The 26,299-nt window shown below is 34.8% G+C and overlaps 1 protein-coding gene across 1 annotated transcript; it reads right to left on the reverse strand.

Annotated features, from left to right (window-relative positions):
* Nucleotides 1-6,883: 6,883 nt before the first annotated feature.
* On the reverse strand, nt 6,884-12,041 carry LOC132552485 (uncharacterized). The gene is made up of 2 exons (XM_060216664.1): nt 11,952-12,041; nt 6,884-8,047 (listed from the first exon to the last, which is right to left on the reverse strand). The coding sequence occupies exons 1-2, from the start codon at nt 12,039-12,041 to the stop codon at nt 6,884-6,886; spliced, it is 1,254 nt and encodes a 417-aa protein (XP_060072647.1).
* Nucleotides 12,042-26,299: the final 14,258 nt, after the last annotated feature.

Genomic DNA, 26,299 nt, shown 5'->3' on the forward strand with positions numbered 1-26,299 from the left:
TTCGTGTGGGTTTGGTTATTTGCAGTATCTTAAGTTCGTTCAAACAGTCATGACCAATGAACAAGTTACGAATATTATCAGATGATATGCTTTTTCAGTCCTTTTGTTTCCCACAATGACTCAAGCTGGCCTTGTTGGAAGTCAGTCACTTCTAATGATTAAGCGCTCATAACATGTTTAGAACATCGGGGTGACTTTTTTCCTCTAACACTTGGTGTAGAGCACCATTGCATGATGGAGCTCCTGTCGTCCAGTGTAAAGAGAGGACGAGGACGGAAGAGGGAAGGTTCCAACAAAGGAAGGCAAACTTAGTATTCAAAATATTTTGTATAAAAAAGAAATAATCAAATGTGCCGATGTAGTTAGCACGTTTACAGATAGAGCGCGATGTCGCCCATGCTGGACCGTTTTCGTGACGTGATATCTCGAGTAAAAAGCCGACGTATGGTATCGTCTTGAATATAATTCAATGTATTTTTGTAGAGCTTTGATTTTAAAGAACATTTTTATAGTTTTATAGAGTATTGGTTTAAATGGATAACCATTATCGAAATTCAATATATTGAAAACATGTTCAACTTTTCAAACTGCAATCGAAATTCCATATGAATAACTCGTTTGGTGTATTGAACATTAACGGGGCCCCTAGTCGGCTACCCGGATTTAACGAAACTGGAAAACAAATGTGATGGGTCAGAGCCAAATGTGCTAATAAGAACCTCAACGATAGATAATACATGTAGGTTTAGTTGTCTGTTTGTCGTATAGGTGAAATGACTGAAAATTGAAGACGTCCTGATGTCGGCCCTGGATATGTAGTGCGGACATTACTAAAATGAATAAGCATCGCAGAGAAAAATATATTGACATAAGTATGTGTTTGAAAGGCTTTTAAATAATCAACTTAGAGCATGGCGTTTTGCATTTTGCAATTTTGACCTTAAACGGCCGATGATCATAAATGAAAAAAAAATGAATACCTGTAATTATTATTTGTCTTCTGTAGTACAATAAATCGTATCGTTATCAGCGAAATGTTAGTTATATCAACGAAAACATGTTTCAAGAACAATGATTTTATCTTTACCGAGTCGTAAAGCAGCTCCTTCCAACAGTTCATCAATCGGATCCCTTATCAAATTTTAACAGAGTAACCATTAACTGCAGTTCCTTCAGAGTTCATTCACGACAATATCAGAATATCTTTACACTATCAAGAAAGTGAAAAATAGGGAAACATCTGTCACATTGATATATACAAAGATAGTGTTTAATACAGTCAAATGTATTCAGAAAAGTACTTGTAACCTCATTATACCAATTGTATCATAAAATTAAGTCCACCGTGTGTAACACTCATAACTTTAAAGTATAGGGGCAAAATATCTTCTGCCTGACAAAAGTTTTACTTTGGTCTGCAAGAATCTGATCATTTTCTTTTGATCTAAATACGTTTATCTTGTACAATATATAGTTATCTCCCATAACTGTATATTATACATCATTAAAACATGCATCCATCCATTTTTAATATAAGTTGTAGATAATTTTGTTGAATATAGATTAGATATATCGATGTATTGCGTTAGTGATGACTTATGTGGTAACGAACATGAAATATCCTAAAGACGCAAGAACAGCGAAAACCATGAAAGCAATGAAGTAGAATCTGTAAATTTTGCGATCGTATTCCACGTGATATTTCCTACTTGTGACACTTATGGATTCCACTGAAATGATCAATAATGGTTAATCAGGTAATCTCCGGAATCCAAATCTTCTTGTCTGAAAATGTAAGAGATGTGGTATTGTTATGACTACTAGAATTCCATATAAGACTTTCATCTTTCCAAGAAAGAAACAAGTCACTTCATTAAAATCATTAATAGACAAAAGGGACATGCCGACGTCAATGGATACTGACTTTGTCTGGTCCTTTACTGGCCGAACTTCACTGGAATAGTTCACCATCAGATCTGCCAACAGTGTTTTAACATCCTCCATATAATTAGCTGTGATGGTCTGTAGACAGATCGCTGTGAATATGATGTAAGGTACTCGGCACATGTCTCTAATGACCATTTTCTCACACAATAAATTAAGAATCACAAAATTTCACCTTGTCAACAGAGATCTCGAATTTTGCTGATCGCATCAGTTAAAAAAAATAATGATTTACAGCTCTGTCTCAACACATGGTACTTGTTTAGTATTAACGCTTGGCAAAAGAAGGTATCGGACCATCACACATAAACCTGTTCTTCCAGAAATACGACCGTCACAGACAAAATGTCACCGGTCGTACGATGTAAATGTGTATCTGTTAAAGTCCGAATTGATTACAGCCAGGTATCTTTTGAGTAAACTACATCTGAAATCCACAATTAAGGACTACAATGCATATATTAACCTCTTAGTATCAGAATACCAAAGCAGATGTGTTTAATTACCTTTGACTGATGGTATACGCTATACGTTTTCCTTAGTGGTTTAAAATGTACAGATCCTAAACGACTGATATTAATTATTAATCACACTGGGCGATTGTCCATTCTGTTACCTTTACTAACTGGTTCAGCATATGGGACGGAATGCATCACCTATAACTCACACGGTACATATCTCACACTAATTATCTCCCTTACAGTCAATTACATTAACAAATGGTTGGTATGTTTAAACAGCCTATCAGCAAATGTAGTTTTTTCAAAGGTGGCCATTCTGCAGTACTGTTTCACTACCGAGTATGTAATTTCGAACGCACCTGGTGCCAATAAGCATGAAATCCCATCCGGTTAGTAATACTTTTGACAGAGAGTGTCCAGTACAATTTCTAATCATATATTGAGTATTTAACACAGCGTCCTTCACATTCCTCACGGGAGTGACCGATCAACTATAAGGCCAAAGTGAGGTAATAAATGCAGAGTATAAATAAAAGCCATTAACAGAAATATCAATGGAAGCTTATTCGGCACTTATGACCATGTCATGTGGAGTAATCGCACATTCTTACACCTTACTGGTCGGGACATTGGAAACCAGTTCACGTTTCCATTATCTAAGTTATACTATCTAAATAAGAAAAGGTTACGTTAGGTTCATACAAGTTGTCTCCCTTAATGTTCCAGACGACGTAAGAAAGACAACTCGCTTTTCTGGATTGTTCTAAAGTCGTTTACAAGGCCTGTACCGCCATACGGATGTATTATTGTACTGTGTTTTATGCACTGAATATTTTCAATGTAATTTAAAACAAGATTGAATGTACCTTTTTAAGATATTTTCGACGATGACGTAAAGAAGTGAAAAAAATGTCAACCTTCGACTGCTACACAAAAGATATCATGATAAATCTTCAATAAAAGATATCAGTTTGGTACTCGGCGATTTCTGATGAGAAATGATTTTTTTAACAAAGTTATACACTCATTTCCTGACACTTACTCACATTCTAACCGTCTAATAGTTCTTGAATAATTCTGAACACATCCTATGTACTGTCCATTTCACTGTCCTACGCTCGGGCAAGGAAATTGAATTTTAAACTTTTCGTGTTTACGTATAAGGTTTCATCAAACATCGTCTTGCAAACATTGCGGAAAATTGTGGAGCACACCGTACAAATGCGCTGACCAATTAAATGGTGTTACTACTAAATTCCCAACAGTATTGTTTTTATCTAATATCGATTCATCATTTCATAAAAAAAACATAAAATCTTCCACTTACCGAAAACTAAATTTTTATTGATAATATGTACATGTTGATAGTGCAAACTCATGCAATGCGCAAAACGATTGACAGGTTCAAAGTTGTTTATAAAATTCCATAATTCTATATTGCTGTTAGTCATTGTTGTATATCTTTCATTATTCCTTTGGAAATGTAAAAAATATACACTAAACAATGCAAGGTTAAGCTGCTTATGTTTTGATGAATAGATTATTTCTTTTATAAATCTATGTCATGTAGGTATAAAGTAATTTATCAATGCTGTCTTGGTTAACTGCAAAACAAAGGACGTTAGGATCAATATCAAGTAAGAAAATGGGTATGACCACTCTAAGGCAAGGCGAAGCAAACACTGTTGCAGTTTCGTCGTATATAAATCGTGAACAGGCGGGTGATTCGAAGAGAAATATTTCATTCACCATTTCAAGACTTGATTCAGCTCTTACTAGCATGACGGCTAATTTTGACGTTCTCTCACGCACTGCTCTGAGCAGGAAAGCCCCGATATCGAATGCCGGTTAACCTGCCATTAACCACACGTCTGATACAATTCCTCACACAAATACCGGCCAAAAACCATTACATTTCTGCCGCCAATGCAGACCCGTTCTGCGACACAGCAGTTCGCAAAAAGCTCCTCTCGTTGCCCACACACTGCGTAACTGTTGCAGGCAAAATCAGATGTCATCCAATCTATATCATACCCTTGTTTTAAAAAAAACATGTGTCAGTTTGATTTTTTATGTCTTAGAAAGCCACATGAAACTCTTCCGTAATATGTACTTTCACACTGAATGTTGCAGTGTAAAATGCTGCATATTTTGACTCATTTACAGGTTTTGATAATGAAAACATGCTTGCCTTTCTGCTTTGATGAGTACATATACGTATGTGTGCATATACATGTATGTATATCAAAACAAAGTGGCTATATTGATAAATTTTGGATAAAGATGTAAAAATATGAAGTATTAACATTTGTGTTTTAAAACAATTCTACATGTGTATTGTGAAATGGAGTATTTGTTTAGATTCATAAGGGGGTATTGTTATTATCGATATTAGTATTTTGTATTCTTAGCCAAATAAATGCACTGCAGAAAAAAATCTGTATAGTAGATTACATTTATTCTACAAAATGTCGTCTAGGTTTCCAAAGATAAAATTGATGGGACCTTTATCGTGTACTCCGTAATGTGTATCAGACAGTTATCAGTACTATCGACAACATAGACACGAATGTTCCGCCGTCTTCATTGCTTTAACACATATCTTTCATGAGACGCTATCCATTTCTCGTTTTTATAATGGCGGGATGAGATAAATAATACATGACTTTATTTCAATTAACTTTTTACCATATAAACGTTAGCCATTTTGTAGTGCCGGATATCAGAATAAATCACGTGATTCCCCACCTCGATATAAACCAATCAGACAGACGTTTGATAAACGGCATCCAGCACGTTACCATTACAGATTTGTTATTGTAGACATATTGCGACTTCTGACTATCAAAATGGCGGTTCTTCTAGACGGATAACACTTTCGATAATGAATGTCTGTCTTTTTTTTTTTTTTTTTTTTTATGCTTTCCATAAATCACATTTTTTCTCCATAAGTATAAGAAATGAACTGGCATAACGTGGAATCTATAGGGGCAACAAAAGACACAACTTTGCCGAAAAACACACTATATTTCGCCAGCACACAATTTAATATTTACCTGAAAGTAAACATTTCATCGACCATGAATGTCGTATCATGACACTTCGATAAAACTTAACTGTATTAAATGACACTGATAGTTTTATGTAGAAGTTGGTGTATTACAGTTAACCTGTGGCATATATAACCTCTGCATTACACAACTCTCAAGTATAATCGGTTAGAAATGGATTAGGATTGTAATCCTCGATGAATACCTGGGTTCAATACACATTGATCTTACACAAACACTGGATTAATGTTCTTCTGAAAACAAAGCAAATCCGCTTTTCTGACGCCACTACATTCTACCTGGAGTGGATAATCGGACGAGGAGACAGCATGCGATGTTTTGCTCGCGTGAGGGATAAACTGACTTTGTCTTGGCAGATTAACCGGCCTTCATGTGTTATTTACAACATGTTGTGTACACAGAGACAGACTCATCGATTTGATTATCAATACAAATACATTTATTGGAAAGTCCTCAACAACGAAATAATGCTACGTATGTACAAACCAAAGGATTACCAAACACGGGAGACTTTGTAAAATGTTAACACACAATACAATACGTATAGATATGAAGCCAAATTTACTTTTAATATTGAATTGAATTACCTGTGAGAAGACTTGGATTTTAAAGTTACTTGGAGGCACTTTGGCTATTAGAAATAAATATTTCTGGAGTTACAATGTCCTTTCTATCATAAAACAAGACTTATCTTCAGTATATAGTTATAAACATGTACTTTGATTTGGATCTCCAAGAAGACATTGTCAGAAGACCCCGATGGAAATGTCTAAGATTGGAGCGTGCTAAATTCCATAACATAGATGCATTTATCGCCTATCTTAGAAAAATATAATTTAACAATTAGATCCGCTGATGTATTAAGATTACCGAAATCCGAGGTAAAAGTAGATGATCAATATTTCCTTGTGTCTATCGATAATTATTGGTGTCCGATAACACAGTACGTATTATCGGGTGTATGGTAAAGACAATGAACATATATGCTCACATAACATATGTTTTCAATAAATAAATATATTAAAATACAGTTGGTGTGTAAAAAGCACTATTTAAAGCAGTGCTCAAGCTTTTGTACAAACAACATCAGACCGTGTAGCAGGACACACAGCACAAACGTAGAGATGACCTTATCGAGACATATAGTGTGATGAAAGTGACACCAGCTTATTTCGAACAAGCTGGATTTGAATTATCCAAGAGATAAATTAATGACCCATTGCTTAAATATTGGTATAAGCTGACTACCTGGAACCAGTGTTCGTCATAATGACTGCCTTTTTTCTAAATATTAAAGAAAACACTTAGTCTGAGACTTCAAAAATTTGATTTTGCTGAAAACACAACAATCGACACATTTTTGAAATCCCCGAATCAAGAGAGTTTGAACCCGATTCTTTGATTGTGTTAATTAGCTTCCACTGGTAATTCTGAGTTTGAACGAGAACTGCATATAGAAAATTGAGAGTTACTGTTTCTAGAGATTGATGACCTCTTTCTCCAGTCAGGCTGGTACTGGTCTGAATAAATCCTAAATATGGTAGTCATGTCCGGTATGACGGTGGTCTTGCTTCGGCGAGAAAGCGCCAGTAGTTTAGCCGTTGGCGGATGGTTTCTTACACGGGAGCGCTTGAATGATGATGGTCGATTTTGTGTTTCATAATCGTCAATCTCATTAAGAACAATTTGACGTGCGTCTTTACCGTCAATGAAAGTCTCACTCCTCTCCAATGCCGGTGCGTTCGGAGAAAACATTGCCGGAAGTCGTAAGCCATTGTCGGACCAGGTCGCGAATAAATCTGGGTGCCCTTTCACATGATGACAAGACGGCGTCGTTGTCCGCTGATACATGGTTGATTCTCGCGAGAATGAGAATGTCAAGGGCGCAGGGGTCATTGGTGCAGCGCGCCGTGTAGCAAATCTACTTTGGATATCATGACTTCTGTGTGACCAATCAGATGCATTCAAAAATACTTCGTTATCACGGAGACTCGGGTTCGCGCCCCCTTTCTTGATGAGCACGTGTGCAGACACAAAATGTCCATTTTTGCAGGCTAGTAGCAATGCAGTATACCCCATGCTGTTCCTCGTGTCCACGTCTAAACCAAACCTTACAAAACAGTCCACTAGCTGCGTAACGATGTTTGGATTACCGCTAGATGCTCCGTGATGTAGAGGTGTATTACCATCGTTATCAGCCTCATTTATGTCCAGTACGTCTTCCCGAATTATCATTCGCACAATATCCTCCCGTCCGTTCATGCATGCATAACTGAGAGCTGTCCTTCCAAGATTGTCGCGAAGGTTCAGAAATGCTCCAGCTTTCAGCAAGATTTTCGCCATTCGATACCCGAACTCCTCCTCTATGATGCAGGCCAACATCATCGGTGTTCTACCATTTAAGTCCTTGCTGTCAACGTTGACGCCATGTTTTGATACCAGAAGGCGTACCTGATGTAGACGGCAGTCTATGACGGCTTGGTGTAGTGCCGTTTTGATTGGGCGACGCTGAAGCATCTGCGTTGAGTTGGGGGACACTGGGCAGGTCTGGGATTTGACCTCCGTTTCCGCCTGGAATATAACATAAGGAATAATTAGTTATCTTTGTAATTATATACAACACTTATATTTCAAGATAAGCACTGGAGGATTCCATTCTGAATTTAGTTCTAATTGCTATGATTGACAAGCTGGGTGTCGTGGATGAAACTTTTATATTTCTTCTTTCATTGCTAATGTCTTTCAATTTGTTAACATGTTGATATTCTGGTTGTTTTTATAGATTTGTAGTAAACAGTGTTAGAATCAGTGTTTAAAAACTTCAAAATACAGTCTTTTTAATGCATGTATTGCTATTTAATGTCTTGTAAAGAGATATCTAGATGTGTATTACTTCAAGGTAATTATGTTTAGCCTGAATAAATTACAATGTCTCGTGACGGGTATAATTAGAAGACATAAGTATTTCTGGAGCTACCCCCACGTTGTGTTCATGTATTTTCATTTTTAAGATTGGATAAAAAACGTATACTTATTAAATGTAATTATACAACAATTATATTTCAATTCATTCATAAGTCCGAGTACTCTGTCGGAGTGGCGTGACATAACTTTAACTGAAAACGAATTCTTGGTATTTATTTCTCTTAACTCAATCTATTAGGTAGCTCTAATACAACAGGGTATTGTTACCGGAATAAAGTTCAAAATGTCCAATCATCTTAACAAAGATTGATACGTGACAGCTCACTCCCAGCTTCTCTCTTACTTTAATAGCTGTCATAGGAAATTTAGCTCGTTCCTTTATATTTTGTTGACTATAAAATGAATACGCATTAATACAGAAATACAAATCTGTAACTAATTATATTATACCGACGTGACTCCATGTGTACATCATAACATCCCGATTCTCTTTAATATGACTTCACAATCTCCTTATCCCTACTATGCGAAACCTTAATCTGATGAATTATTTGCGCATGTCACAGAGTCAGGACCCCTCTTAAAATATAACCATACATACGCTATTTATCACGGTTATCTACATAGGAAGTATTTGATAAGAGAAACATCTCCATCCAGACACATTCATATTAACCCGTCGGATGTTACCATTCTTACACGTGTGACAAAATTATTGGCCACAAGCATGGGAACGGTGCATCTGTCGAAGTTAAATCATGGCACATAGAGACTAAGTATTGTAATTATCTGTTCGAGTCTGACCAAGACAACGTTTATCAGATCTGTATCTGCTGGGTTGTCTACCTCGATGGTATGTATGTCCTTAGTAAATCAGAGTATGTCTGACAAGGTGTGTCGAGATGAGCTCCCATACGGAACTCATTACTATGTATAGAGATATACACCTGTTACGTCATTAACAATTAGAGAAAACTCAATATTAGTTTTTAAAAAATTAGGAAAATTTAAACATAGAACGATGTTCCTCACATAGAATATAACACACAACTTAAGCTTCTAATCTTAAATAATATAAAAGGTAAATATAACATCAACATGACAACCATTACGTCCTAACATCACTAAAGCCTGTATTCTAATTTTTATCAATGAGAATATTGTTTATATTAGTCTCCTAATTAACTTACCTTTCCACATCCACAATGTAACATTTCAGCTTGACAATTAACTAATATACTGCACTCTTAATTTGATAAAATGACATTGTAATTTCTAAATCCTGAAAAAGTGATATCTAAGACTCTGTCAAACCACTAGCAGCATATTTTCTGACAAATCAATGCTCCAACATCAGCGATGCATTCGACTATAAATACACAATGGTCTCTCAACCAAACATCTACATTGTGTCGTTGCTTTCATCTTCACCAGAGAGCTGCTTCCGATCTAGAAAAGGTACAGTTATTGTGACCTACCTGTGGTTGGCGTTAAAGTCTATGGTATTTGAATGAGGATACCATGTCCTTTTCAGACTTAACGTTAAACTACACAGACAGCTACTGGCAGCAATGAATAATTGATAAAAGTAACCACTTATTTTGTATTCAGATGTATTCCACTTCAACCATTATTCTCTTTATAAATCAAACGTTGCCCATTTAGATTTGAATAATAATGCTGACTGGGTATTTTATTAGTCGATGCCGTGCTGTACCGAGGACAACTTGGAGAGATATCAACAAACCCTGAAACAATGACTGATGCCTCCACTGTCACCAAGGGGTTTGTCCTGATCCAGTAACCGTTTGTTTGTACCCCACACTGACGTTGTTACTAAGGTTAGAATAGATGGTGCCGTCCTTCAACAATACCAGGAACAATTGCAATGAATTGTAGCTACTATAAACGTGAACAAATAAATCCATATATCGGTATCACACCATTAGCATCACTGGCGAGTCCTAAAAGGACGGAACGACTGTATAAGGCAGTTTAATTCATTATTGTCAGGTAATCTATCCCAAACTGGGTTTGTATTGAAAAGAGCAATTTACACGTGTCTATTGTATAATCTATGTATTTTGCAGCATCATTAAAACCAATCAGAATTTCATTTGTACACATTTTAATGACAATTACACAGGAATAAAATTAGTATTCGTCAATAACAAAGCATCAGTGGTATAAAAAATAGTACATTTCATCACCTTTATCGCATTTTGTCTGATCAATGAAGGTGTATATAAACTTTTGTTTAAATACAGACGCAGAATAACATCACTGACATTAAAACTCACACCGATAACAATATGAACGTTTACATTGCAATATCAAGGACAGAGATCTCAAGTGACCAGTAAAACGCGACGAATAAAAAGAACAATCTTGCGTATTTTCAAGGAGGTCATTAAGATTAATGATTACAGTGTAAGAACAACTGTGATGTTGCCGTGGAAACAAAATTAAGGTAAGTGATTCTTGTTAAACGTCCCGTCGAATTTTATGGTATAAATAACAGCCTCTCGTAGAAGAGGTAAGGGGGGGACGGAATTGCATTACTTAGTGGATATCAATTACAAATTTATAGTAGTCTCAGTACAACATTCCCTATTCAAACCAATAATTACATTAACATAATGGAATTCAGATTTTGTGAACCCGAGCTACAAACTGATTTATACAAAAAGAAATTAATACCTCGAAAGAAACACTCAATCCATACTCAAGTGTATACCATTGGTAATGTGATTTAATACCGTAATCCTACTCCCTATAATATTATAACAGTCTACACTATACAGTAGCAAATGAGAATTCCTTGGTCTTACTTATTAACAATGTGTCAAAGACATAACCAGTACGGTTATATATCACTACATATATGGGTGTCTGACTTTGTAGGTACATGTATACTTTGTGTATTAAATATTATCAATTCTGTTCCTAAAAATTACAAGAAGATCATGATAGTGCAGTGTTGCCATACCTACACACAGTGAGCAGCAACAACATCATACTTATTGTCACTGATTTTTATTTGGTCGCTGGCTGGATTAACGCATCTTGTTTCATTTTAAGCAAAAGTTTATTGAATACCCTCCTCCGGCGATCCTCCTTCCCCCACCCTCAAAAGGCGGGAAAACAACAAAATATCTAATTGATAAATCAATCAATGAATTAATCAATTTTAATTAAGTATGATTCATACACACAAAAGAAAAATGAAAAGAAGCCATAAAAGATTGAGATGGAACACCATACACGTATGATATACACAGTGAAATCCTGATCTCCCTTACCAAATAACAGACATCATGTGTGCATGGACCCTGGCAATGTCTAGGGTTATTCTGAATGCCAAGAAATATTACTTATAAGTTATCTTTTCACAAACTCGTACTTTAAAACCTGTTCTATAGTGTTCTATTTTTTTAATGAAATGTAATTTATTTGCGTGTGTTGTAAGCCTGATCGTTATCCCACAAGTATCCTGTATTGTTTTATCGGATACAGAAGACAAAGACACCGACATGAACAAGTACGTTACCGTTTTTTGGGAGGATGCTTCACTTTGTCTCCTCTTGGCACTCGAGTACCTATAACTTACTGCCACATGAACACCTCCACCACCCTCCATTTTGTACAGGTGTCTTACGTTAATCAACAGGTGAGTCTTAAACGCACAGGTAAGTCAAAGTGAATCCAAACACGGAGTTTTAAATGTTAATACCGCAGGTAGCGTATGTGTCCATCATATAATGCATTATACATTAATTTTCACTAAATCCAAGATTTGAATCTATGACTTATATATATAGTTTCCCTCCTGAAGTATCGTATCCATAACAGGTGTGTGAGAATTAAGACGATATCACATATACTAGTGTATTAGGTTTTGTCTTAGACCACTGGCCTTGATACACATGGCCTAGCGACTGCAGGGGATACCCAATAGGGCTTACCCTAATCTTATCTAGCCACAAATTAACTGTCGGGAGTTCGATCTGATAAACAGACTTATTGTGCAGGTAATATGTATAGGGACACTTGTCTATACTCATGAATAATCATCATACTTTGGAAAGTATGTATTACGTGGTAACTTAAAAAGGCGTTTCAGCACGGTATAGAAAAAACAGGAATAAACGAACACCAGCCTTTAAGAAATCGATTTGACGCCGAGATATACAATCACTTATCAGCCCTAGTGTATGGCAGAATAAGACACTTATATCATCTATTCAGTTCACAATGGTAACTCCTTGTGAATGGGCTGATCAATAGGTACATGTTAATGGACCCTGTCATTAATTTTCTTTTTCCAATGTTATATATGAACAGGTCTATTTAATTTATAAAATCTAGGAAATTAATCAAAATCCATGGAGTCGAAGTCACGTGAATTAACAATTAAATGTCGTTTCATGTCGTTCTTTTTCCAATGTTATATATGAACAGGTCTATTTAATTTATAGAATCTAGGAAATTAATCAAAATCCATGGAGTCGAAGTCACGTGAATTAACAATTAAATGTGGTTTCATGTCGTTTTATTCGACAATTTCAATATTTAATTTTGTTCAAATTTTCCAATTTTATTCCTTATGGTAATTTTTTGCTGAAATGAAAGGCATCTTTTCGTCAGTTGTTCACCAAATACGTACATTAAATTTTGATTTGTAGTATCATTACTAGAATATCTATCTTCTTGTAAATAACATTTTTGAGATTATTTCTCAAAGTTCTGTAAAGATTCTTCATCATCTCAACATTTTAACTGTTACATTTCAAAACAAAATCCTGTGAGCTTTGTCTTGATACGATTAATGGCTGCTTTTTAGGTATCCTATTGCTATACAGTATAATATAAAATATGTTTACATAACATATGAACATATCATTATTCCTTTCACAACGATGCCTTATTCGCAATATCTTTCCTTGGACATCAATATCAATTGATTTGTTTGTTTTGTGGGGCTTAACATTCTTGCAAAAGCTAGGGTCATATGAGGACAGGAGTCAAGAGTAAAGGTCGGAAAACAGACCACAGAAAAATCACGATGGGAAAGAAAGGAGAAACTTAAGATCCCAAGTGTTGCAAAGGGGGCGCTAGGTCTATATATTGGTCTTCTCAAAGCTCCATTGATAAAAGATACGGAGGGAAACCCCTTCGAACCTCTGGTCATCTCTTACAATCAGATAGTGGAGTACATTAGACCGTATTCTTTGTCTCTCCGGTGTCTAATTAACAGACGGGCTAGAAGAAATCACTGTGGACTTGCAGGAAGTTAGATACAGCAGGGATATGTTTCCAGTCTCCTTTACAGTTCATAATGACACATATTGAAACATTTCGTTCTTGTATTTGAATACTTGTGCAGTTGGTTTGTGCCATTGACCTCGGATAATGGTACAAGTTCAGTTACAAACGAATATATTAGTTTGAAAAGTTTTAAGAGAATGTCTAACTGAACTCTAATTCCTACTTAGCTGAGTTTTTTTTTTTTTTTTTTTTGACATGCTTGTTTATCTGGTACAACATTACCCCTAGTTTTTACATGTGTCCATCGTTAAATACGCTTGTTGCGTCCGTATTTTTACGTTTTTATCTTGTCCTAAGAGATGTACATGTGATCAGTATCAAGGTCTCATTAAGCTATAAGATATGAAAAAATAGGTGTATGAACTGTTGATGACCTTATTATTACTATTTTTGCCGATATGAAAATATTTGCCGCAAACATGAAAATCATTTACACAGCATATATATTTAATGATCATAAGTTACTTATTAGGAGCAGGACATTTTGATAAAAACAGGCAAAACTGAATAATGAGTATTAGATTGGAAATTAAACGCTAAAACAAACTTGTCGGAAATATGTATATGGAGTTAGTGACAACGAACACAATTGATTGTAGCTTCACAGTAAAAGTGTAAACATTATTATTGAGAGCAAATGTTAGTTTTACTGATTTGACAAAGAGAAACTGTTATTTCAGTGAATGTTTATCGAAGGTATTTGCATCTTCAATCATTGATTTCTATGCTATTTCTGTCCACACTTCTATTTATTTACAACTTGGTATAGTCCGTTAATTGATATTCCATCTTTGTGTAAATAATGTTGACAATGTATACTCGATGCATTGTAAGTGTGTTTAGAGAAATCAATATTTGATTAGTACTAGTATTTGACAAACCGCAGTCACTGTCTTTTGATGTAGGTTTTTGTACTGACTGATACTTAAGGGTGACTGGTCATATTATCTATAGTTATACCGTGGTTGTTTCTAGTCAACCGTTAATACACAATGAGGCACTGGAACTCGAACAATCAAGTTACATATTGTAGAGGACCTACCTACACGTTATCATAAAACAGGTTACTTTAACAGATGGTCACAGTATTCGATGTATATAGATGTAAGTCTCTGAAGACATTTACTGACTACCTATCACCTGCTTAGCCAGCTAATCGGGAAAAAATATCGATATACAAGTAAAGATAAATGTATGCACACAAGTGCCAACTACGTTTTGTGATCATTGGTAACAAACCATACCAAGAGCTTAGTATAAGACGTTAATATGATTAAAATCAGTATTCAGAGGTTACTGGTCGTATTTCAAAATATGCGTATGCATATATGTATGTAGGTATGTATTCATGTATGTATGTATGTAGGGAGGGAGGGAGGGAGATAGGGAGGAATGTAGTTATGTAGGTAGTGCTAGATCCGAACATTTACAGGAACCTATCTGTATCAGGTCAGTCTTCAGGTAATAGATCCAAACATATATAGGGACGTACCTGTATCAAGACAGTCTTCAGGTGATAGATCCAAACATATATAGGACGTAACTCTATCAAGACAGTCTTCAGGTGATAGATCCAAACATATATACGGACGTACCTGTATCAAGACAGTCTTCAGGTGATAGATCCGAACTTATAAACAAGTATTTAATTACATTGCTGTATATGTAGTTTGTCTTTACAAAATATGAAGCCGTATCGAGATATCTTAATGACTTTATAGAGGCAGGTAATCTCATTATCAACAATAACAGGTGTATGACATCTCATGTTACCAGCAAACTTGTCGTACGTTGATATATTGATATTGTTATATTAGCATAATCATACTAATGACTAATCCATCGATCACCCAGGAAAATTACCAATCTATATCTACCTTTACCCCAATCACTGATATCCACTACATTACCGTTATGTGAATACCCTACTGATCTACTCTAACGGAATTTTTTATACAATAGATATCTTAATATTGTGTCTCCTTTAAGATAAAAATATCCAGCTATTATTTTCTGATATACTGTATAAGATCTGTTACACAATTTAGCATACAATTTTTCTGACCTAAAAAGATAGGAATTTTATCCTCATTTCTTGTTCAAACATTCTAGAGTGCGTTAATGCAAAATACAAATCCTGAATTTCAAAGTCAAAATTGTTTGGCTGACAACGTGAATTGACACCAAAGAACAACATCATATATTACATGTGATAACCAAAGAAATAAAAAACAAAAACAAAAAGACAAGAATTGAAGCTTGTCTCTCGTATTTACAGATAATGTAAGAAAGCAACACACAGTTGGTAATGATATCAACCATAAGCACAAAAATGCTTCAAACATGAATTATAATTATTATGTATTTGCACATCTATATATCAATCAACAACGCCACACTATTAAATATGGCTAAGATTTGCGGATGTAACCCGTATAACATGTTCAGGGCGAAATTCTGTTTCTAGTACAATCTATTAAACAGATTTGAGAAAAGCCAGTTTTTCTACACGCACGTTATATATGAAGAAGATTTCAAATCAATCCTACCCCGTCTTATATCAGATTGTGTGTCCCTGTTCTGTTGTTGTATATAACACTTACCCACAAGAACGATCAAATTACAAATGCTAATATTTTACCGTAAAGTGGAAGCTGTTTTCCTGCTTCAGCTTTATGTCTTCTCTTATAGGAACAGTTTTCTTGGTTCCTTTCTTGGAGTTTTTCATGTTGTGGTCTCAATAAACGAACTATTTGATTGAAACTAGCGGCGTTAAATGCATCAGGAATGTTTAGATATAGTACTAAATATACAAAAGAAACATTGTACTATTTGTTTGTAATTTATCAATGTGCCAATTGTGCCAAACCTCATATCTATAACACACAACAACCTTGTAAAACAATAACATAAATATCAGAATCTATACAAACCGAACAATAAGTCATATACATGCATAGCCAAAACAATACTGTATGGAGTTAGACCTATATCCTAAACAATGAGGAAGCAGTAATATCAGTAACTCACCTCGATATGGGCGAGGGAACTCCCCCCTTTATCTGATGTGGTATCCAGTTTGGCTGTATTTCTGAACCACCGACTTCTATAAGTTAGTAATAAGTGTCACAACTTAAATCCAGCCAGATAGGCTTGTCCACGAGAGATACTTAAACGTCTGACATTGGTTCCTGTATGTACAGATATTACAAACAAGAAGTGTTGATATACGGAACACTTGGAAGGCACGTGTGAGTGATCACACTCAAAGTTAGTCAGATTTACTACCTACAAATTAACACGACTCTTGTCTAAACAAACAGTTTAGTTTTAAACAAAATCCAGATTTAACCAAATCTCAGTGTAACTACTGTGACGAGTATTGATCAGCCAATCACAAACAGGCATTGATCGGATATGTTGCTATGTAGCTTTGCAGCCCTGTCGTGTCCACGTGCAGTTTATACCTATAAATCTCCCCCATGCACTGGGGTCTTCGTTTGATATGTATACCTACACAGTGGTGTGTATTACCTACAACAAAGCCAATCATTTAATAACGTGATATGGACAATCGCCGAAAAAGAACACTATAGTCGGACCGATTACTGCTCAGGACATGTAATTAACACTGGCCAGCCAATCTACAATAGTACGTGAAAAATTAGCTCAACAACACAGGCCAATTGTATAGCGCTGAATTCTCGACAGTCTGTTATTCTCGTAGCACAAGGGATGAGAAATCTAAACATTTCACACGTCCGTTAAATATTTCATGGTCTTTTGATGGTCCATCGAGGTTAGATTTTCCATTAATCTTTACAAAGGTATACTCTTGACAACTATTACAGATTCAATTGTTAATGGATCGTGTACATTTAATGTTTGATAATTAGACGCAGACGTACTCCTTGTATGTATCGACAGCCCGGCATTATCGTGTAGGTTGAATTGTTATTTGAATAATACACACAGACAATATCGTTGGCGTATATACACTGGTTTACAGTTATAAAGTTGAAATAATACGTCTTTGTTCTACCTATCTTTAAGATTCCGCCATTCCTTCCCGACGGGGGATACCGTCGATGTTGTAATGCTAAGCATAAAATTATATAATAATATTGACGAAAATCAGCAGTTTAATTAATTAGTTTTATTTAAATATTCGGGGGTAAAATTTTATGAATAAAGTTATTTATAGTCAATGTATGTTGATATTCACAAGATGAAGGTTAGATTTATTGAAGATGTCAAAAATATAAGTTCATGTGACACGTAGACGGAATCACAGCAACATGTTAAAATCAGCAAGGTTCATGCAAGCGGTAACCTGCGAAAACTTGACAGCAAATTTAAGCGGTTTTGGCGTTAACTTTAACAACCTTAAATACAATGATACAAACGGTAAAATTGCTTAAAGGTCAAGTGTTGAGGATTGTACTAAAGTGATTATGCAATTTCAATGCAAAAATTAGTGACAGTATTGCCAAATAATGAATGAAGCAACAAGACAGAATTGCATCGTACTTCTAAGATATCTTAGTGATGAACCGTGCCACTATTGGAATGCATTCTGCAACCATTTGGGACTCATGTCCACCTGCAGAGTCTACCATCTGCAAAAGATGGCAGCAAAGACGCGCAAGTGATAATCACCTTTCAATCAAAATTTAGAATTAGTAAAGTCAGACAATGAATTAAGCTGTGTCACACAGCTGCCTCGCTCTTCTAAGAGTCGTCAGTGATACTAAGGTCCTAAACCGTGACAGAGGAAATTCCGATTGTAAGAAACCAGACGACATAAACATGATAAATCATGAACATCTGTAGATGAAAGAAGTTATGTTAAGCGTGAGTATAAGTATGATATATAATGACAATCAAACAAAATTTAAATGTTTTCGTCACTTTTCTCGAAAAGGGTACAACAGGGTAAATTTGTATCTCCAAAATGGTCACCCGCGAAAACTAACGTGTTACAGCAAACAATTTAGTATTTTTATTAATCGAAGTACCGGTTTTATACGACCTGCATTGTATACCGCCGATAAATACTTTTCACATATCATATCCGTATCGTTGTTTAGGTATTGAACAAACCGAGAGGGAGGACGCTTTGTTGGTGCTCTGTGTACTTACAGGTGTTTGTCAATGAAGGCGTGCAGAAAGCAAGTCAAGTGATACTGAGTCAATATATATATATATATAAATTCCAAATCGATTTTGCTGTGTTGACTTATTCATGCATATATTCTACCAGTTTGATTACCTATGTCGAGTTTGAGTGTTTTAATTTTCACACCAGGTGGGGGCATTTATGTTTAAAATACAATCCTTAATTCAGCTGGTGGTGTATACAGTACTGTACATGTATGCTATTGTCAAACCATAGTATCCAGTTACCTATCGAAAAATGATTTCAAATCCAATTATAGTTTTTTTCGAACTTTATAAACTAAACTGTAAAATACTGAAACCACATTTACTGACAGGACAGACATTATGAATTAAACACATTTTCAACATAGACAGCAGATTTGTGTTTGAAGAACCGCTAAAAACTTGTTTTAAAAACAATGTGAAGTTGACCAATACCTTGTGGTGGTGTTGTTTTTATGATTAATTAACCTATTTTGTATCACTTTAGATATCAAAGTGTCCTACACCATTAGGCCGAATTATGTCTCGACTAACAGTTGTCTCCTAACATACGGTTCTAATATTATAGAGTATAACAGATTTCTATATTTAGATATTCGTTGTACCCATCGTGACAGCACAATTATCAGATATTGGCTTCGTTGCTATTAATTTACCAAAGTTACAAATAACATCATTAACATTCATACAGACACGTAAGACAAAAGAACAAACATACTGACACTCACTTACACCATTAAAGACGTCACGTCATCCGTATTAATATCCTCAAGTATTACCTTTCTTGATATTTACGATGCTACATGTACACGTCCATAATACGATTCTGATGTAAACTACACGATAATACAAACCTTTCTTGGGATAGACTGTTAAATCATTAAGTATTCGGGTAAATTTATTTTCATTGTTTTCATGGGTGCTATTAATCCACAAAGTAATATTTCCAAGAACTTTTAAAAATAGGTATAGGTAGATAAATGCAACTCTGTTGTAAGATTTTACAGTAATTCAGAGATGTAGAATAAAAAGTTTTCATACAAACACATAATGACCTACTTTTATTTACAAATGCTAGATATTTTTCTACGAATTATTTCAAACTTCAGTATTCCATAGCTCAAATACAAGTTGCCTTATTCAATTCATTCCTTTTTACAAGGTGTCTAAGAGGATTTTCGTACAAGATGTCGACAGCTTGCAGATCAACATACAACGCAGTGCTCGAAAGATGCAGCGTCATGGAGATTATGAGGAAATTTGATGTTTATAGTAACAAAATTACATTTCCTTGTGAAAGTTATAGTTGAACTTGTTTAACGCGTTAGTACGGATGATTTCGTTGTTATATACCTTGAACGTGACATAACTTACATGAATTGACCAAGATTTACATCGCGGGTGTCATAGACACTTCCTGTATACAGTACCTGGTTTATTCTCCTTAAGATTATGTTGATATTATTTTGTTCTTTTGTCTGAAGGAAATTTGTTAAAATGAGAAATTTCTTTTTAATAAAAAATAATTATGGTACGAAACACCTTAACGATAATGATTATGATCCTATCTAAATGATAGCATAACTGCAACACTCGTCTTATTTTCTACATCTAACATGTACACTGTGTTATACTTATATAAATAATTGTTTATATATCGTTATATCTTACTACATGTGTTCTTATTTATTCTAAAACATACGTTTGCGTCAGCAAGTATTCTCATTTACGTCAGTTACAACATTCAGGTGGTGCATTATTAGTAGCCGAGTCAATAATTTGACAGGAGGTATGAACACACACGCTTGGTAAACAAGTCTGTCATTCACTTTAAGGATATCATTTATAATATATAGTACTGTTATCCAGCGTCTATAGGATTATTAGAGAACGTTTAGTACACCTTTTTAACGGATAATCACACCAAGGCTAACTGGTAAGTATTTCGTGCCGAAACCTCTAATCCACATGACCTCCACCTTCTCAGGTGTCACAAGTAATTACCATTAACTAGCAATTACCTGGCCAGGATAATGATAGGGAGTGGACGATATACATATGTATTTATCAATGAGGTTAACCAGGGTGCGTGTATAATATCCAAATTTGTTTAAAAAATAAATATGCAGGGATGAAAGGTCTAGGTAATGTTATTTAATATTTCATTATATATCATTTTTTATGTTTTATGTTTTCAAAACACAGGTATTATCACGATTTAAAAATTCTCTGATTATCTGCATCAAAATTCTGTCACGAAAACATTTTACAGAACTTTACAGTTTGTTTTCAAACAGATATTAAATGGTGCCCCGAGCAGAGAACATTTAACATAAACATCCGTACTACCCCGTCATAACTAGTAGGCATACTAAATTTCTATTGTATGTTTCATAAACCATTTACTAGTTGAAAATCTGTCCTGTCATCAATACTGAACGTTCCTTTGTAACTCACGAAATGGGGCAAAAACGGTTCAAATACTTAATGACACTTTTTTTTTTACTTATTTGTGATAACATACAGTCATTTATTTGCTTTTAAAATGGCCCACCCATGTTTAAACTGACATTCAGATGTCAAACATCGTGAGAAATGACTTGTTTTCCCCGTGTTTATATCTCCAAGAAGTACGTTGATACCAAAACATCGGTAAAATGTTTAATTAGGCAGAACAAGGAACAGTGAGGTTCACAGACCATGCATTTTATTGCGTGTATCTTTGTCGCAATACAATTACAAGTCAGGTTTGTGTTGTTTTTAACATTTCCGATAAAATCAGCTTTAAACCAATTTATGTTATAGCTAACATTTACTACCACAGCACAGCTGCGTCCTAGTAATCAGTAAGTAGAGATGACGCATCTCTGAACAAGCATGATTCCATTACCGATGATGCTAATAGTAGGATTAGTGTACTATAACGAGGACTGATCATGACCATTGGACATGCTTTGGAGAATCAAAGTATACGATAGATTTTATAAAACAGCTGTCTACTAAGCATTAAAATGCGTGCCCCTCCGCCCCTCTCTGACATTTTTACATCGCTGTATTGTAATACTCCTTCTTTCAAATCTTATATGCTGTTTACATTTTGTTGTTGGTTTCATGTTCTACGTTCTGGATGTTGGCGACTGACGAAAGAACTTACAACACAGGGTTTCGAGAGAGATTTGTGTTGATGTAGACCGCAATCATGAACTCATTGGGAAATGATTACTTGCCTTGTCCAACATGACAGTATTAATTTAGTTGGATTGGTATTGATTTAAAATCATACTGCTGGGTCAGCGACTTTTGTGATTATTTTCATATTATCCTAGTTCATTGTTCCATGGAATTGTTTTGTCTAGTTTCGTCGATATCGGGTCGGAATATTTTTTATAAAGTTTTTAAAGACTAACGAACATAACATATCTGTTTTTGTCGCCCAGATTAGCAATTCATGCGATAAAACAAACGTTTTCAATATTAACGTAGAAGTCCATTATCAAAAGACAAAATTTCACCGTAAATACGTATGTACTACGGTAAAAATCTCGATGATTTCAATTTCCTTTTTGTGAATTTTCCATTTCTGGATAGCAAGATCTTGCATTACCAAATTATCACGTCAACGTCGCAGTTGATTTGATATGCAAGTGCCTTTTCTCAATATCACGATTTTCGTTCAAGATGTCGTCAACAGACAAACAAGCTACACAGGGAATCGAGAGATGCAGGTTGATGGAAAATTAAGGGAGGGTTTTACGGTCGTCATGGTGATCTCACTGAGATTCTTCTATTTCTTGGTGCGATATGAAGTTGTGAGTGTTTAATACTCGTTAGTACATCTGATGGTTATGTTATTGTTTACCTTGTTCTCTTGTTACCTTGGGAACGTAACGCTAATTTATTAGATTGACCAGGATTTACATGGCATATGTCCACAAACCTATTACATCTGTAAAATCTTACCCTCTATGTACGGTGTTAGTAGTGAACACAAACCTATTACATCTGTAAAATCTTACCCTCTATGTACGGTGTTAGTAGTAAGCACAAACCTATTACATCTGTAAAATCTTTACCTCTATGTACGGTGTTAGTAGTAAACACAAACCTATTACATCTGTAAACACAAACCTATTACATCTGTAAAATCTTAACCTCTATGTACGGTGTTAGTAGTAAACACAAACCTGTTACAACATCTGTAAAATCTTAACCTCTATGTACGGTGTTAGTAGTAAACACAAACCTATTACATCTGTAAAATCTTAACCTCTATGTACGGTGTTAGTAGTAAACACAAACCTATTACATCTGTAAAATCTTAACCTCTATGTACGGTGTTAGTAGTAAACACAAACCTATTATTACTTACCCTCTATACTGTAAAATCTTAACCTCTATGTACGGTGTTAGTAGTAAACACAAACCTATTACATCTGTAAAATCTTAACCTCTATGTACGGTGTTAGTAGTAAACACAAACCTATTACATCTGTAAAATCTTAACCTCTATGTACGGTGTTAGTAGTAAACACAAACCTATTACATCTGTAAAATCTTAACCTCTATGTAAGGTGTTAGTAGTAAACACAAACCTATTATCTGTAAAATCTTAACCTCATGTACGGTGTTAGTAGTAAACACAAACCTAACATCTGTAAAATCTTACCCTCTATGTACGGTGTTAGTAGTAAACACAAACCTATTACATCTGTAAAATCTTAACCTCTATGTACGGTGTTAGTAGTAAGCACAAACCTATTACATTTGTAAAATCTTACCCTCTATGTACGGTGTTAGTAGTAAGCACAAACCTATTACATCTGTAAAATCTTTACCTCTATGTACGGTGTTAGTAGTAAACACAAACCTATTGCAACATAAATAAAATCTTAACCTCTATGTACGGTGTTAGTAGTAAACACAAACCTATTACATCTGTAAAATCGTAACCTCTCTGTACGGTGTTAGTAGTAAACACAAACCTATTACATCTGTAAAATCTTAACGGTGTTAGTAGTAAACACAAACCTATTACATCTGTAAAATCTTAACCTCTATGTACGGTGTTAGTAGTAAACACAAACCTATTACATCTGTAAAATCTTAACCTCTATGTACGGTGTTAGTAGTAAACACAAACCTATTACATCTGTAAAATCTTAACCTCTATGTACGGTGTTAGTAGTAAACACAAACCTATTACATCTGTAAAATCTTAACCTCTATGTACGGTGTTAGTAGTGAACACAAACCTGTTACAACATCAGAAAAATTTAAACCTCTATGTACGGTGTTAGTAGTAAACACAAACCTATTAATCTTAACCTCTATGTACGGTGTTAGTTAGTAAACACAAACCTATTACATCTGTAAAATCTTAACCTCTATGTACGGTGTTAGTAGTAAACACAAACCTATTACATCTGTACAACATCTGTAAAATCTTAACCTCTATGTACGGTGTTAGTAGTAAACACAAACCTATTACATCTGTAAAATCTTTACCTCTATGTACGGTGTTAGTAGTAAACACAAACCTATTACAACATAAATAAAATCTTAACCTCTATGTACGGTGTTAGTAGTAAACACAAACCTATTACAACATAAATAAAATCTTAACCTCTATGTACGGTGTTAGTAGTAAGCACAAACCTATTACATCTGTAAAATCTTAACCTCTATGTACGGTGTTAGTAGTAAACACAAACCTATTACATCTGTAAAATCTTAACCTCTATGTACGGTGTTAGTAGTAAACACAAACCTATTACATCTGTAAAATCTTAACCTCTATGTACGGTGTTAGTAGTAAACACAAACCTATTACATCTGTAAAATCTTAACCTCTATGTACGGTGTTAGTAGTAAACACAAACCTATTACATCTGTAAAATCTTAACCTCTATGTACGGTGTTAGTAGTAAACACAAACCTATTACATCTGACATCTGTAAAATCTTAACCTCTATGTACGGTGTTAGTAGTAAACACAAACCTATTACATCTGTAAAATCTTAACCTCTATGTACGGTGTTAGTAGTAAACACAAACCTATTACAACATCTGTAAAATCTTAACCTCTATGTACGGTGTTAGTAGTAAACACAAACCTATTACATCTGTAAAATCTTAACCTCTATGTACGGTGTTAGTAGTAAACACAAACCTATTACATCTGTAAAATCTTACCCTCTATGTACGGTGTTAGTAGTAAGCACAAACCTATTACATCTGTAAAATCTTAACCTCTATGTACGGTGTTAGTAGTAAACACAAACCTATTACATCTGTAAAATCTTAACCTCTATGTACGGTGTTAGTAGTAAACACAAACCTATTACATCTGTAAAATCTTAACCTCTATGTACGGTGTTAGTAGTGAACACAAACCTATTACATCTGTAAAATCTTAACCTCTATGTACGGTGTTAGTAGTAAACACAAACCTATTACATCTGTAAAATCTTAACCTCTATGTACGGTGTTAGTAGTAAACACAAACCTATTACATCTGTAAAATCTTAACCTCTATGTACGGTGTTAGTAGTAACACACAAACCTACCTCTATGTACGGTGTTAGTAGTAAACACAAACCTATTACATCTGTAAAATCTTAACCTCTATGTACGGTGTTAGTAGTAAACACAAACCTATTACATCTGTAAAATCTTAACCTCTATGTACGGTGTTAGTAGTAAACACAAACCTATTACATCTGTAAAATCTTAACCTCTATGTACGGTGTTAGTAGTAAACACAAACCTATTACATCTGTAAAATCTTAACCTCTATGTACGGTGTTAGTAGTAAACACAAACCTATTACATCTGTAAAATCTTAACCTCTATGTACGGTGTTAGTAGTAAACACAAACCTATTACATCTGTAAAATCTTAACCTCTATGTACGGTGTTAGTAGTAAACACAAACCTATTACATCTGTAAAATCTTAACCTCTATGTACGGTGTTAGTAGTAAACACAAACCTATTACATCTGTAAAATCTTAACCTCTATGTACGGTGTTAGTAGTAAACACAAACCTATTACATCTGTAAAATCTTAACCTCTATGTACGGTGTTAGTAGTGAACACAAACCTGTTACAACATCTGTAAAATTTTAACCTCTATGTACGGTGTTAGTAGTAAACACAAACCTATTACATCTGTAAAATCTTATCCTTTATGTACGGTGTTAGTAGTAAACACAAACCTATTACATCTGTAAAATCTTAACCTCTATGTACGGTGTTAGTAGTGAACACAAACACAAACCTATTACATCTGTAAAATCTTAACCTCTATGTACGGTGTTAGTAGTGAACACAAACCTATTACATCTGTAAAATCTTAACCTCTATGTACGGTGTTAGTAGTAAACACAAACCTATTACATCTGTAAA

This window comes from Ylistrum balloti, unplaced genomic scaffold (genome assembly GCF_031769215.1).
Source record: "Ylistrum balloti isolate Yb309-2 unplaced genomic scaffold, AGI_CSIRO_Ybal_v1 Utg370248, whole genome shotgun sequence".
In the NCBI taxonomy this organism is placed as follows: Eukaryota; Metazoa; Mollusca; class Bivalvia; order Pectinida; family Pectinidae; genus Ylistrum; species Ylistrum balloti.

Excerpts from the sequence above, each read along its gene's own strand:
- LOC132552485 (XM_060216664.1), bottom strand. The coding sequence starts at position 12,041 with ATGGAGGGTGGTGGAGGTGTTCATGTGGCAGTAAGTTATAGGTACTCG. Across the intron at positions 8,048-11,951 it reads AAGCATCCTCCCAAAAAACG|GCGGAAACGGAGGTCAAATC; the intron begins GTAACGTACTTG and ends GTTATATTCCAG.